We start from the raw sequence: 15,826 nt of genomic DNA on the forward strand, positions 1-15,826 counted from the left end.
TATTGACCAGGGCACATGCGCGAAGGCGCTAAGTCATATATATATAGGTAGCCTATTTTTCTAAAACTAATTGAACTTTGGTTGTCGTTGACGGAGAAATAATCGTAGAAAAGTTCATTCAACTTGCAACAGGCGTGACGAAACCATTATAGATAACGACCCCTTCGAACAAGCCACATTCAACACACGGCCGCCTCATTAATGATTGTCTACGTACTCTGTCTAGGTCATTTTCGAATATGGATCACATCAGGTTAAGTGAGAAAAGGTCCCGTGGTTTTCTTCCATTGTTGGTCAGAAATGAGTACAATAATTATATGGTACATGGTACTCAGTTCAGCGATAATAACCTTGATGGAAAAAATACTTTTATATTTTAATTTATAATGAACAACGTCCACTTTTATTTTATTTTTCAAACTAAAAATAACATAAATTATGCATGAACAGTTTTATCAGTATGTACATGTACGTGGAACGATTGTAATATGTACCCGTAAACACACGTTAAGTGCAAATACATGTAGATTACTTTCCTGTACTTAAATAGTGCGACTGCCCTCTTACATTCTCCCCCATCAGAGGTTTGACATTGATACATATGTTGTACGCATAGCATCACCGTTTTGGGGCGCTATTCAGAAAACCTTTTTAGTCATTTCCTAACTTGAGTCACTTTCCTTATTTAATTATCTCTTTGATTTTATGATATAAAAAATTCTTATATCTTAAATTCATTTTGTTCATTGGACTTATTAAAAAAACTTAAAGTATTACACACTTCTTTTACTAGTTATTTGACTATGAACATTTTAAGAGATCGACTTAAGTTCGGAAATGACTTTAGATGCTTCATGAACATGGTCCCTGGTGAACGAGAATGGTCCTCTTGCTCCTCATGCCAAAATGCTTTCTGTTGAACGTTCTTTAACCATATAGTGAAGGAAGCAGCATCGAAAAAGATTTTGTGCCGTTTAAAGCTGCACACTCACAGATTGAACGTTTTGACAACTTTTTTTTATTTTTTGTCTCGGAACGAGTCAATTTTTGCGAAAATACATGGAAACCAGTTACATAAGACGGCTGGAAAAAATTAGATCGCAGATTTATATACTTAAGTTCATATTTTAATGTTTTATGCATTTTTCTTCAGCCGTTAGTAACGGTTTAAGCCATAAAACATTAATTTTCGAACGGAAATATGCAAATCTGCGATCTGATCTTTTGTCAGCAATCTTTTATCATTGGTTTTAAGATATTTTCGCAAAAAAATTGCTCTTTCCAAGACAAAAAATGAAAAAAGTTGTAAAAATGGTATATCTGTGAGAGTGCAGCTTTAAAATTAAGATCTTCATTTCACTATTGGCTTGGCTTGGAGTTTTGACATTACGTCCTGGATGTGGTATACTAGTACTAAGAAATATCACAGAACAGTTAAACACTAACACGCTAGATCTTCTCTAGTAAGTTGAGCTCGATAGTCGTCTTAAAAGTGGATCGACCTCATAGAAAGGATTCCTTCATTTTCCTTCCGTGTAAGAGCGTAACAACCTCTCGACGACGTCACAATAACTGCACACCTGTAGCAGCTTGGTATGCACTGGAAGTTGAAATGCACGAGAACTGACACGCTACACGAACACCTCAATTGCGTCACTTTTGCCGCCCTTTTCGCCATGTCTTCTGCATGAGATCCAAATGTACAGAGGATGAATAAATGAAGCGACCGCCAGTCCGATCATAAAGTAATTCACCTGAAATTATAGCGTACAGATTCAAAATTATGGAACATACATTTTTGTTATATGTTTTGACGACAGGCGGATTTTCTATAGTGTTAGTTGAACTTTGGAATGAATAAAACGAGAAACTAAAATAAAGGCATGAAAAAACCAAAACAATTTATGGCGATAAGGATGGATGGATGGCAATGCAATAGATCCATTTTTTAAATATAGATGGAAAATAAGATGACAAAAACCCTTCTTCAAAATGTTTGTAAGGCATGATACAATATAATAATTGTATTTAAAAACACAGCGCATCATTCGAAAATGGACATCTGAGATAAATTCACCTGAAATGATAGCGTACAGCTTCAAAACATGGTAACAAACACCAAGTCACTCATCTAGTTTGCAAAACGATGAAACGAAGTTCACGTACCCTATATTTTGTTTTAAAGATTTAGAAGAATTTGCGAGATTAAATTGATAATTAAAGCAAACAGAAAGGACGAATCAAGAAATAGAATTCCGTTCTTTATTTTTTTACCAAAATCCTGCGAAACAAATAACATTAATCGCGGTCTAACCTCCTGTGTACCAAGCAATGTACTCCTTAAAACGACCCCTAAATTTATACCGCGTACCAAAAGGAGGGTTCAGGCTAACATGTTACGAGAACTGCATGTGAACACGTGCATGATTATCAAATTGACACCGTTAAATGAGTGGATACTTCACATGTACGAATTCCAAATTAAGTCTCAAAAATGCATCTACAGTACCTAATTGTTAATTTAAACCCCTGCAGATCTAGTTATACTTATAGGACTATACACCCAACAGAGCTATTGAAAAGGGTCTTCTTTAATACAGTTGTAAGCGGACTGTGCACGAGAATTTCGAGAAATCCTACAAGCCGATACATTGTATTTTGAAAGGCCATGATAATAATCTAATTTTAATCGGGAAAATATTTATATTTATCTATTTATAAATCTGTATTTATTTACTTATTAATTAATGTATTTATTTGCTCACTAATATATACAATACACTTATCGTCGTAGAAGTCGGATACAGTTATCTATTACAGAATATCGCGTATATGCGTTTTCTTTTATTAATAGTTGCACGTAAACAATCCGATAGAATACTTACGTGATCCGGAGCAAGCTGGTGCGACTTGTACCACTCAAATAAAGGGTACTGGAGTAAACCAGCCAACCCGGCCGAGGAATGCAGAACTCCGAATAACACGGGAAATGTTTGTAACGGGTACCTGGAGAAAAAATAATGTTGTTTTGTTTTGTTCGCTTTGGTAGCTTTGACTATAGCATAGAGTGACAAGGACAATCAATGTTGTTCAGTAAAATGCAAATACACTTTCTATTTAACTGCAGAATCATATTTTAATGAGTTCACACTAACAATGGTATTATTGAATGTCTCCGATATCACGTGACTAAATTTATGGCCAGTGAAAGCAACGAAGGGAGAATCTTGAACTTAAATCAAGTCACAGTCTGTTTGGCATTGATCCGTGTACCCTGACTCACATTATTCAAAATTGTAGGAAATTGGCTTGTTTTTATTGTTTTATCGATATCCACAACTGTTTTAAGTGCTAGTTGAAGGCTTGCACTTGCAGTTTATGTTGTTACGATTCTCAGACATGAAGCTACTGAGTTCAGAAGAATTAAATGTAATTGTTTATAGTTTTGCATTGATTCGGTAACCTTTCAACCGCGTCTTAGGTAAATGTTAGACTGCCGTCTCGTTATTCAAAAACGTCTTGTGCCTGTGTTTAAAGGGACTGTACACCAGATTGGCACCAAAAAAAGCTTTTTTCTGTAACGAATCTCAGGACAATTATTTAATAGAATGCGTTACGCTTTGATATTATAATTGTAAAAAAGTACCAAAATGTAAAAAATAATTGTGTCGGAGACCGGGTCACGCATAAGGAATGAATTTTAGTAAGGTGGCATACCCTGTAAAAAATTTTAATGTAAAAATACGAAATAACTGCTAAAACTAAATAAATTATGTGGTAATTCAGTTAGTAAGTTTCAATGCTTTGTACACATTAATACTAAGTTTATGACAGTTTTCGACAATTTTCTTTTTTTCTTACAAATTGATCATCTGGTGCACAGTTGCTTTAAGACTCAGACTCAGAAATGTCATACATTATATTTGTAACTAAACGAAGCTATTGTTCACAGATAATGTGAACATAATTGTTTAACATTGTATTTGAAACATAAATTGCCAGTTTTACCATTATTACTATTCAAATAAAAATTGTACAGTAAAACTGCGATCGCTCGAGGACACCGGGTTCGAGCTAAAACCTCAAGCTATCCGATGTGTCGAACGAACCAAGTTTCCATTTAAGTCCGTTATGAAATGTCTGACAATGTTTAATTAAATAAAGACTTTATGTTTTCAAGTCCCCATGGAGGCTCAAATTCAGGCTCAATACGGTAGTGAATATAGACCCTGGGTTGGTACCTAAACCATCCAATGGGCCGATTGTTCAGGCTCAATACGGTAGTGAATATAGACCCTGTGTTGGTACCTAAACCATCCAATGGGCCGATTGTTCAGGCTCAATACGGTAGTGAATATAGACCCTGGGTTGGTACCTAAACCATCCAATGGGCCGATTGTTCAGGCTCAATACGGTAGTGAATATAGACCCTGGGTTGGTACCTAAACCATCCAATGGGCCGATTGTTCAGGCTCAATACGGTAGTGAATATAGACCCTGGGTTGGTACCTAAACCATCCAATGGGCCGATTGTTCAGAACTTTGTTAAAGTTCACAATGGATTTAACTTAATCTTTGTTAACTTTTAAATATGAAATGTGTTTTATGGGTTATATTTTTTTTTTAATTCAAACAAGTACAGCTGAAAGAGCTATATCAAATCTTATTTAAAATACCGCAGATAACAATTGAGTCTTAAAACTTTCAGAGTAGTAATGTTTTGAAAGTTAACAACGATGATGTTAGCTACGTTGTTAACTTAAACGAAAATCTGAACAATCGGCCTATTGTTTTATTATACGTACACGTCATTTAGGAAGGTGATTTCAAAGGAGAAGAGGAAAGATCTGTAGATGGTGAACACCACGAAGACAATGTTGATGAATATCTCCTGTTGCACGAAGATCAGAGACGTGATGATTATCGACAAGAGAGATGTAACTGCAAGGGGAAGGACGATCGGCAGACGTTTCCTTTGGAATTTGGGTCTGTCTGAAATGAAAGTATTTCTTCACATTCTCAGTATAGCCAATTTCATTCATCGGAGGTTTGATAATAACTCTGCTATCCCCATAGCATCATCGCTCTGGTGTACGAGAATGAGTATGCCTTTTAAACCACTTAATATCATGTTAAATGCTTCCTACCAAACTTGATTTAATGATTTATAATTTCACTAATGCTTAGCAGATTTATTCCACAAATTTTCAATGATAACTACTGGGTCCTAGCACACTAGCACAGCAGTCAAAAACACACAATCGTAATCAGGGGCGTTCCTGTAGTATTTTGAATAGTACACCAATATACTTGAGTGAGTCGTAGGAATGTGAAGGTCTTTTCTACGAGTGGTCTCCAAATGTTATTTTGGGCGTTACCTTCCGTAGATTGTGTTTGAAGAATACTACATTGTATAATGAAATGGAACCGTTTTCAGCATTCTGAATGCCTACCTTCAGTGATATTACAATGAACTTTACAGGTAAAACATAGTTTGTATAAAAGAATAGCTTTCAGATTTTATTCTTGGTTTGGAGATTTAAGCATATGTCTTTTATGAAGAACCAAAACTGATTCGTTCGCCCGGGCGTGCTGGCGTATGGCACGGTACGCCCCTGGACTCAAACATTGTATGTATGTCCAGCTTTTCACGATGGTAAAAAGGGATTTAATACTTTCATTGTTTAGTACTATCTAAAACAACAATCGATACAGTTGCAAGTGAGTTACTAGTATAGCATACTCGCGTATTGCCGTCTTTGACAGTCATGAAGCATTCCCGCAGTTACGGCGGTTATTGCTGTTCCCATGGTAACGTAGGAAAACACACCAAGGTAGTAATTTTCTGGAAGAGATATGAATAAAGTGAACGCTCATAAAACTGGACATCATTAGCTACCTAAAAGATATATTTTGGCTTAGTTGTATGAATTAAATTTCAAATCAGGTAATTGGCAATATGGTAAATACATTATGTACGTATAATCTACTGGTATATGTGGTAAATGTACGTTAGTTTGTGTTTTCATTGAAAGCAAATGCAATAACAACATTCCAATTTGCCTATCTCGCATATTACCTTTAATGGAATTCACGCCAAATTTTGTACCCATCCACGTGCTGAAGAAACCCAGAAATGTTACAAAGCGTAAACCATGGCAACACATCCAGAACACGTGCAACAGGTACTCGATAGAACACAGGGAATGGAGCGCACGGACCTTCCGTCCGTCTGCTGTGTGGTCTGTAATGGGTTATAAAAATAAGTTGAAGTCTAAATATATGATATGCTATGTAAAAATGTTGAAATGGATTCGAATTTTTAAACGCAAGCCAGTTTGCCACTAGTATTGACATTGTTGATTACTGTGGTGAAGCGTATTAATCAGTGTGAACGAAACACTTAAAATGGGAATTCCTTTCATTCATTCATTCATTCATTCATTCATTCATTTCAGCGTGCAACTTATCCATAAACGTATTGCATTTGTTAGTAAGCCCTTTGTCCAGAGCCGCATAGAGGAGATCAGATTAGTGGTAATAGACACATGTAGCTTACTAGTGGTTGTGAGGCCTTATTTATATAATATATAATAGTTCGATTTAGTCAATGGTCCCTGCTCTCTGTGGGACATGTACTTCAGCAGTTGTTACTCTTATGTATTTATAACATTATGTAACACAAGCTTATAATAAGTATGGTATTAACTAAAATCAATATCAGTCATACTTATTCGAGGGGGTTGAACACCTAGCCAATGAATTGACCTTAAGACAGGATTTGATTGACAGGTCCTATCAGCCAATCAGAATACAGCGCTGATAAGCCGTGTTGTTATCCGCCATTTTGTCCGTCAAACTAACCAGAGTCCGTCATATACATGCATTGGCATTTCCTCGCCCTTTTATCGGAAAGCGAAACGACGCGAGACGTCATTGCTTCCCTGTTTGTTTGACGGACATAAAGTTCGTTCCCTTGATATCAGGGGGCGTGGCTTAGTAGCCGCTGTCGTCTGTTCACAAGAACCAGTCTTAATATATTACTTTCGTGAACAATATTGTTTCAGACAATACCTTGAGTTTTGACCTTCAGAAACTTTTCTTTCTCTGAAATGCAATTCCCATCTGGACCTGGCACTTTGTCATACGTTGCTGCACTTGGGTTCTCCTTCCTAGCATTAGCGTGGTCAGTGCTTCGTGGCTTTAATTTGTTGGAGGGCAAAAGAAAGCACGTGCTGATTCCCACCAAGATCAAGTGCACCAACGCCAACCCTAAACAATAGTATCCCCTGGAAATGCCGCTCTCGTAACAAACCTGTGAATCAATAAATAATTTTACATTGGATGCTATGAAGTGTGATGGTAGAATGTAAGGCCATATCGGGTCAATTTTTCGAATGTAAAATAAATCATTGGTGTGGTGCTTAATATTGATCCAAATACTAGTTAGAGTTCTTACATGTTTTAACTTAAGTACAGTCGAATCCCGATGGCTCGAACTCGCTTGGCTCGAATTACTCTTTGGCTCGAACCGAATGAAAAGGACCGATTTCTTGATACTGAAGGTAAGCATTCCCGCTTGGCTCGAATGTTCCGATGTTCGAGGTATTTTCGCCGGTCCCTTGGAGTTCGAGCTAACGGGGGTCGACTGTACATAATAGTGCGTATTTTAACGTTTTGCAAAAAAAATGAAGTGCCCGAAGTGAGGGAGCATCTCGAAAAAGGTCTTCTATGTTCTGTAAAACTTAAAAATATATATTATACTATTATGTTTTAAATATTGGTTGCAATTACTTGTAGACCAATGAGAACAGAGTTTTATTCAAATGTCTGCACATCACGTGGTTGTGACAATGACGTCAGATATCTCCTCGACCTCACCGAAGTTCTTATTGGTAAACACATTCAATCCACAAATCTTTATCAATAACATCTACGTAAAATCACAAAAATAAACTTGATAAGCTTAATCTTTCATTCTAACTTTAATATCAACAATGAAGTATTATATAGAGCATACTTGCTGACGTTGACCTTGGGTTTGACCTGGACTATTTGTCTTGTATGTTTACGTGTAGCAATAACTATAATTGGCAATTACAGATTAAGAATAACAGCTATTAGTTAACAAAGAAAGGTCGACTTTTGTAGGTAGACGTTTTGCGCTTGTTAGTGTCTCTGGTATTATTTAAAAAGGTAATTGCTCCCGAGGTACATGATTTAATATATCTATGTGTGTATCATGTCAAGTAAATGCGAACTTTTCACAATATGGTTAAATAACAAATGAAATGAAAATTGATATAAAGCAAGATAAATTTAATTCCAAGGAAAGGTAAAATGACTTGCTGAATATTTTGCTTGAGTCAAAAATAAGTCAGGTTGTTAGTTTTATAAGCTTATTTCGCTATCCTTAAAATATTTCCGATATAGATGACTTTCAAATCGGGAGCTAAAATTAGGTATAGTTTATTAGGAGGTCTTTATGGAAAATAAACGTTCTAGCCTAGCGCAGCTATACGAACGTTTAATTTTCGCAAAGATCTTCAGATAAACGGTAACGTATATAATGGCTGAAATCATTTTTGTTTACTGACAAGACACGCCCCTCTCCGCCAGGGCTTTTATCGGCCCTAGCTATGTACGCGTAAGAAACTGGAGCAATACATGCGGCGGGTACCATGTTTTCACATTTCAACATGTCTAATTTTTGACAAATTGTTATCTCATGTATTTATTAAGCTGAAATAAAAGACGTCATTGAAATAGGTTTTGTATTAGTTTTCACTTAACCGCATTGTGTTGTCTTTGTTTGTTCTTGTCGTTTTTCAAAAAAAATAAAATGAAAATAAGGGCTTGTCTTATATGCATAGCAGCCATGGTGGCATTGCCGTCGCCATGACAAGATATTGAGCATAGATTAAAATCAGTTGGTGACTACTTCAATCAATTAATACTCTTACACTACCATTTTCATTGTTTTACCATAAGATATCAGGCTAAAACAGATGTTGACTTGTGCTCCTTGAATAACGAACATAAACATGTCATAAACATGAAAAGCTCTTGTTTGTGTTGATTTATAAATAGTATTTCAAAACAGTACTGTTTTAGAAGTTACACGTTCAAGTCATAAAATAATAAGACTTCAAACTAAATGTGAACAGCCAATATATTACAGATTAAATCAATACCTCTACGGCACGTAAAAGGTCAATCAATACGGAATCTAAAAGTCGAATATTTTGAGAAAAAAATATACTGATAAAGCATTAGTTCAAAAAGGATTTCAACCATTATGGTATGATTAAAGATTGATAGAATGTACTTAAAAAATAAATGCTTTGATACCACGCAGTCTATTTATGTAAGTACTTTCTTACAAATTTTCAAGTTTTTTAGTTGTCTTAATACTAGTTTGAAAACTACCCGCACATTGGGCCAGCCACTGTTTATACTACCGCTTCATCTGATTAAAACCAATAACCACTGGCTGCTAAATTACTGAAATAGTTTTGTTTTTAAATGAGAAATACTGCCTGATTGGACAAAATAGTATGTTGACCCCTAAATTGTGAAAACTACCCACTAACAGGGCCAGCAACTGTTTATATTAACCGTTTCATCTGATTAAAACTAACGTTCTTAATAATAACGACCAACTGCTGATTTAGCGAAATACAGCTTCTCATTGTTGAACGTAACGATGGATATATTCTTAATTAGAAAGATAAACACCGTGTTTCAAAAACGTTACCTTTAATAAATAGGTGAATACGGTGGACACATCATAGAAGCCGACAAACACTGAAGTTATGGTCGACTGGACGGCAGGAAACAAATACGATATCTGGATAGTAAACACAATAACACAAAATATTATGTAAGATAACAGGGCAATGCAGCATCTGTTTGGTCCCCACAAACACACAGTCATCTAGGGTAGGTGGGCCAAAAAAGGAAATGTTAAAAGGAAGGTCATCAATAAATAAAAATAAGACAATACTGTCTTATTTTCATTGCATGCTGTGAACAACCATTTCAGAAATTAAAAGAACAAAACGGTTGCTTAGTGAAATATTTATAAAATATAATTAAAGCACCCATTTGGTGATAAGTTGAGAACCAATATGGGATATCCGGCGATAAACGATAATGTCTTCATGCATTTTTAAGAGAAAACTGGATTAATGATATGATAGTGTATGTGTTTGTGGTATTTATAATGTAAAAGGATTCATTTGATTTTTTTTTAATTTTTAAAATTCTAAATCGAAATATACATTTTATATGACACATATACAACAAAAATATAACAAAATGAAATAACATGTCATGTTTAGCTATAGTGGTACCCACGTGTATGTTAGTAGCATAGAGCCCCATTCCTGCGACGCCCATGCAGCAAAGCCCCGGTGCAATCAACCAGGGGATTTCTGGGGGTTGAAAATGTCACCGGATTAACATGTGTCCTTGAATATCAAAGCAAAAAATTATGTATTTTAATCTGCTACGTAGGCATCTTTTTGCCGTGTTTTTGCCCCAACGATGAGTTTTCCCGGTAATGCATCTGTAAACACTTACAGTATAATTATTTTACTCTTTGATACTGAAATTGCAGACAAGAAAACTACAATTCAAGTTTTGAAAAAAATGTTTGTGGAGTGAACGCAAGATGGTATAGTCAAGATAAAATTAGAAAACGTATGTAGGCGGGTCCAGGAATTACGTTAGAGCGGGCGTAACTTAGAGGCGAAAGTTTTTGACTTCCACCCCTCACTAAGAACCGTGATTTATTTGTCTTTAAGTGCTGGAGGGGGGGGGGGGTACGAAATTGTGCATTTTGTGTGTATTCTATAACTGTTTGCTCCTATTTTGAACTTAAAAGTACACTTTGATATTTAAGGGGTGCCCGCCGGGATGTGCCCCCCCCCCCTCCGAATCCGCTTGTGCACTCGCCTTCAAAAGCTCACTTATAAACAGACAGATATCTCAACCTTTATTAAATACATAGGTATGACCACGTGATAATCAACAAATCACGCTACAGCACTTTGCTGAATCGCGTTACTTATTTATTTCAAAATCGTGGACTCCAAAGACAATATTTGAGCATATATCAACATTTTTTGAAGGATTCCGGTCGTCAATATATTTATTTAAACTATCCTAATGATTTGGCGCACTTTATTTGTGACAATAAAAAGATCAGTAAAGTGAACATTTTACCAACAATGAAATAATCCCTTTAAAGATAGTTACCAATTCAATGTCAATACCTTTTGGAGCGAATCCGAGACACAGGATACCAACTATGTATGTGCATCTGTAAAAAATCACAGCATGAAAACAAATGAAAATGTCTGTATATAATGGACCAGTCAATTGTAACCACGGCAACCCAGGTCCGGTGGTATACCGGGGATAGCCGGGGAAATGGGCCGTGTTTTTACTTCCCCTGTGGCTCCGCAGTGCCGGACGAATGCGGTGGTTTTGACTTCAAGCCAAATATAGCGGGAAATGGGCCTTACCTAGAGTCCCTGGGGTGCGTGGGCATAAGGCGGGGATTTAACCATTTTGCGGGGATTAAACCATCAAATTTTACCCGGGCTTGGCTGGACCGAAAATCAAAGTCACCGCTATTCCCTGGACCTGAAGGTGGGGGGGGGGGTCGGGTGTGCGTGGCTTCAATTGACTGGTGCATTACACTTACAGTAAATGTTATGCACAAAAACAAATAACGACTTGCTATATTCTTTATCGGTTATATACATGTATAAAGTTATTAATGAACGTTTATATAATATCTATGTAATGACAACTTACATTAACATCACTCGAAACAGCCGCATGCCGACTTTGTTTAGGATTGGACCCATCACCGAACATGCAACGTAAGAAAAACTTATGGCCACAGAAAACCATAAATTGAGTCTTGCATCTTGAGCATAGCAAGTCGGTCGGGCTCCTTCACTCCTTATTAACACATCGTCGCTACCTTCGCCTGATTGGGTGAGAGCCTCAGCTTCATTTTTCAATTGCTCAAAGGCATACTTCCCCTTGGTCTGATTCGTCGCTGACTGGCCAATGAAAATAAAGCCACCTGCACTATCTTTATTTAAATCAGTTTTGTTCCTTCGAGAAATTAAGTAGTTTGGATCACAGCCCTTAGTTCCAAATATTTCAATCTGTGCACTGGAGACATCGTCTGGATTGATTATTTCAGAAACACATCTCTCATATGCAGTATTTTCAAACTGACATAACTCACTATAAAAACCTTCTTTCTTTAAAACGAATTGTATTGATGTCCATCCAAATAGTTGTCCAGCAAATATGAGTATTTCCACAAAACACCACCCGGCACAAAACTTTGGAAATTTTCGATAAAGCTCCATAGTGTAATGTAAATTGTAAATGTAAATCTTCACTTGGTGTCGTTACTTGAATAAATGCTGTACTACATACATATAAGTCGACTAGCTTCATTTGACCTCATACAGTATTGATTACGTATCGGTAGTCATTCAATTCACTTTATATCCATTAAACTAATGTTTAATGTTCGCAGAGAATGCACAAGAGTATACGAGCGGACAGGTATAGTGGTTGTGTCAATGAATACACGTAGAGTATCATCGCCCCAGAACAGTACGATAGTTAGCATGCATCAGCCATGTGGATCCATGTACAATATAGCACTGCGTAATTTTCCATCATTTATCTACCCACTGTAGATGCAACTCACAGAATTAAGTCATATAAAAAGTTAATATTTACTTTTTACTATCCTGGTCACCTATCGTTGTTCGCTCTGTATCATATCCTTACAATAGGCTTAGGAGCGAACGTCAGTTTAGACTGTATCCGATCCTTGTAGAAGGGTTAGGAGCGACTTACTGCTCGTATATAAGTATATTTTAATTTTGATTTTAAACGAAACTTGTCATAAATATATTAAGCTGTATTAAGTATGTAATAGATTATAACGAATTGACATTGACTTAGCAGTTATTATTCAGCTGAATAGAACTTATTTTCGTAACGAAAAATAGGAATATTGTTTACAATACTGCATGTGCATTGGCCTAAATTCCGTATTTTTTGCTTTATTTTCCTGCAACACTGCACAATATCCCTACTGCGCAGCTTTTAGTATCAAATTCAATAATTGTTTAAACCACCATACTATATTCGCCATGTGGTTCTTGAATCAACTCAACTCATTTTATTAAAGATGCACACTTACTCCCAGATAATATTTACCACAATTAATAATATTGTTTTAAAATTCCAAAAATGAATAAGTGTCTAAAACAATAGTTCTTATGAAGAATACCGAGTTCAATTTGAAAGAAATGAGCATAAAACACGATATTTCTACCTTATGAGACTATAGTAGACCACAGTAAATCTTTTAGCATTCACCAATCATTTAATATTTTTGAGCTCTCTGCTATTAAATACACGGTTACTATCTTGTTATCAGTAATTAATATTTTCCATAAATGCATTATTTAGTAAGTAGTTAAAGGTTTATCAGTCAAAATTGATTTTTGTTAAACATGTGTATGTATTGATTTTGAATAAGAGTGTCACTTTAAAGTAAACAAAGACTATACGGTCCAACATACACAGCATCTACATAAATCATTATATTTGTAGTTGCGATGCATGTAATATATATAATACAAAGAGAAGAAATTAATTGATTTTGTTTTCAGATGTATTCCAGTTAAAAACATATTGTCTACGAATAATAACGAGCTTATTGCATTGAAAAAAATGCATGATGTCAGTCACGATCAATAACTATCATGTTGTTTTGAGCCAAATTTAAGCATCTAAATATAACAAAGCAACTCATATATGTAGCAACCTACACTTTCCAAATATAGATATCCGTCTGATTTAATCAGGTTATGTTAAATCTATAATGGTGACATTCTGAATACACATACATCTGACTTAAAGTCTGCGCTTAAAAATAACAAATTTGTAAGTAAAGTTTAGCGTGGTAAATTGTTAAGACGGATAAGATAAACACATGGTACTTTGCCAATTTTAAACATTGTTTTTATAATTGCCACGCTCAACAAGACAGTCAGATTAACAATTTGTTCAAATGGTCGTGTGCGACTGTGACGTTTGGGCTTTCGAAGTCAGGGCTGCTAGTCAATATTGTTCCTAACCGGATCTAAGAACGATGTAGCTACTCGGATTACCTGTTATTAATAACTGACCAATAGAGTGAATGGAGTCATTGATATATGACCATAAGATTGACTTAAGTTATATATTGAATACCACCCCTTTTAAATTATGACTTTCGTTAAGGTCTCATTTACCGCCAAGAAGGTTTGCTTTCGTTTATCGGCCACAAATAAATAACTTGCTTAACTGGAATGGATATTTATCTGAAAACGTTCTGGCGTATCGCCAAGCATTTAACAATTGCCAAATATTTAAAAGAAATAAAAGCAGTCAGTGTACTTTAATCAGGTCAGTCAGTTAAGTTCCGGAATCTGAAATATATATTTAGATTGACAACTTATGACCTTGACCCATAAACCTAGTAACCAGATCCCTGAACGTAACGTGATTTTTAAATACAAAGCAAGTATTTGATTCAATTTCTTTTAAAATCTTCAAAATCCGGAACTATGTATCGTAGTCTTTAAAGTCCCATATATTTTAGTGATATGAACTCATTTTTTGTATGTATATCCAAATGGCTTTTCTTCACCTTCTGGACATTTTTTAACCCCAATGATGATAAAAATGCAATTACAAAATGAAACAAAACCGAAAGTATAATCCAAGTATACTCTTAAATTAGCGCGCACAACGTCATTACGAAATTTGCATATCACGTGACTTTCTGAATACCTTAAATAATGTAGCTTTAAGTACTAATGATCTGCATTTTTAAGAAGTTTTAGGTTTAAACAGTTTTCCCGGTAATATAGTTATAACACCTATTGTATCATTATTTTACTCTATGATATCGAAATGGCAGAAAAAAACCCGTTAAAGTTTGTGAAGAATGTTTTGGATCCCAAAGACCACGAAGACTTCGATACATGATTGCGATATTCTAACATCTTCAATATACGTTCATAACATCACGTGATAATGTTTATCAGCCAATCGCGCAATAAATAGCATGGAAATAGTGGTCTTCAAAGACGATATTTGAGCAAATATCAACATTTGCTGAAGGGGTCTAGCTTTTAGTATTTTAGTTTCAACACTCCTTATAATTTACCATACTTTATTGCGGCTTACACAAAAACATGAGCTAGCTACGATTTTTCACTTAACAACATTGATTCTATGCCTCGCCCACTTATCTGCCTCATTAGCATATAGTAAGTCAGTGGACCAGTTTTAATTTTCGCTGGTATTTCCCATACATTTATTTTAAATAATGCATCGTGTGGACCTCTGGTATTTATCAGACATTATATGAGACTCTTTCATAGATATATTGTCACTTTTTTTCTAAGTATTTAATCTATGTTGCACTGAGGCTTTAACATTGAAGACATCCGTCAAAGAATCTGTTGTTAAATGCCAAATAGGCCTTAATTCTCGTTAGTGGTTGCCCATCCTCGGCACCCCAGCGTATCATAACCTATACGCTGGGGGTGCCGCGAGGATGGTGTTTGCCATACATTTTCAGCCAATTATGTCACAATTTCTTGGGGGGGAGGGGGGGGGGGTCATGCAGTGACTGACAGCATTTTGACAGGCGCACGGCGTAATGTTAAAACTGGTGCAATTTGGGAGGGGCTAACACTAAGTCGGTCAGATTTATTACATA

The 15,826-nt window shown here is 35.8% G+C and overlaps 1 protein-coding gene across 1 annotated transcript; it reads right to left on the reverse strand.

The window, feature by feature from the left end:
- Positions 1-418: 418 nt before the first annotated feature.
- Positions 419-12,635, reverse strand: LOC128235289 (equilibrative nucleobase transporter 1-like). The gene is made up of 10 exons (XM_052950102.1): positions 11,827-12,635; positions 11,280-11,326; positions 10,360-10,436; positions 9,758-9,850; positions 7,075-7,315; positions 6,080-6,244; positions 5,744-5,845; positions 4,806-4,992; positions 2,886-3,006; positions 419-1,754 (listed from the first exon to the last, which is right to left on the reverse strand). Exons 1-10 carry the CDS (start codon positions 12,396-12,398, stop codon positions 1,632-1,634), a joined length of 1,728 nt encoding a protein of 575 aa, XP_052806062.1. The 5' UTR covers positions 12,399-12,635; the 3' UTR covers positions 419-1,631.
- Positions 12,636-15,826: the final 3,191 nt, after the last annotated feature.

This window comes from Mya arenaria, chromosome 5 (genome assembly GCF_026914265.1).
Source record: "Mya arenaria isolate MELC-2E11 chromosome 5, ASM2691426v1".
NCBI lineage: Eukaryota > Metazoa > Mollusca > Bivalvia > Myida > Myidae > Mya > Mya arenaria.

What these genes read in the sequence shown, in the direction of transcription:
- LOC128235289 (XM_052950102.1), bottom strand. Translation starts at nt 12,398, where the DNA reads ATGGAGCTTTATCGAAAATTTCCAAAGTTTTGTGCCGGGTGGTGTTTT. An exon ending in CTGTTTCGAGTGATGTTAAT is followed by an intron (nt 11,327 to 11,826) that starts GTAAGTTGTCAT and finishes GATTTTTTACAG; the next exon opens with ATGCACATACATAGTTGGTA. An exon ending in TCTGAAGGTCAAAACTCAAG is followed by an intron (nt 6,245 to 7,074) that starts GTATTGTCTGAA and finishes AACCCATTACAG; the next exon opens with ACCACACAGCAGACGGACGG.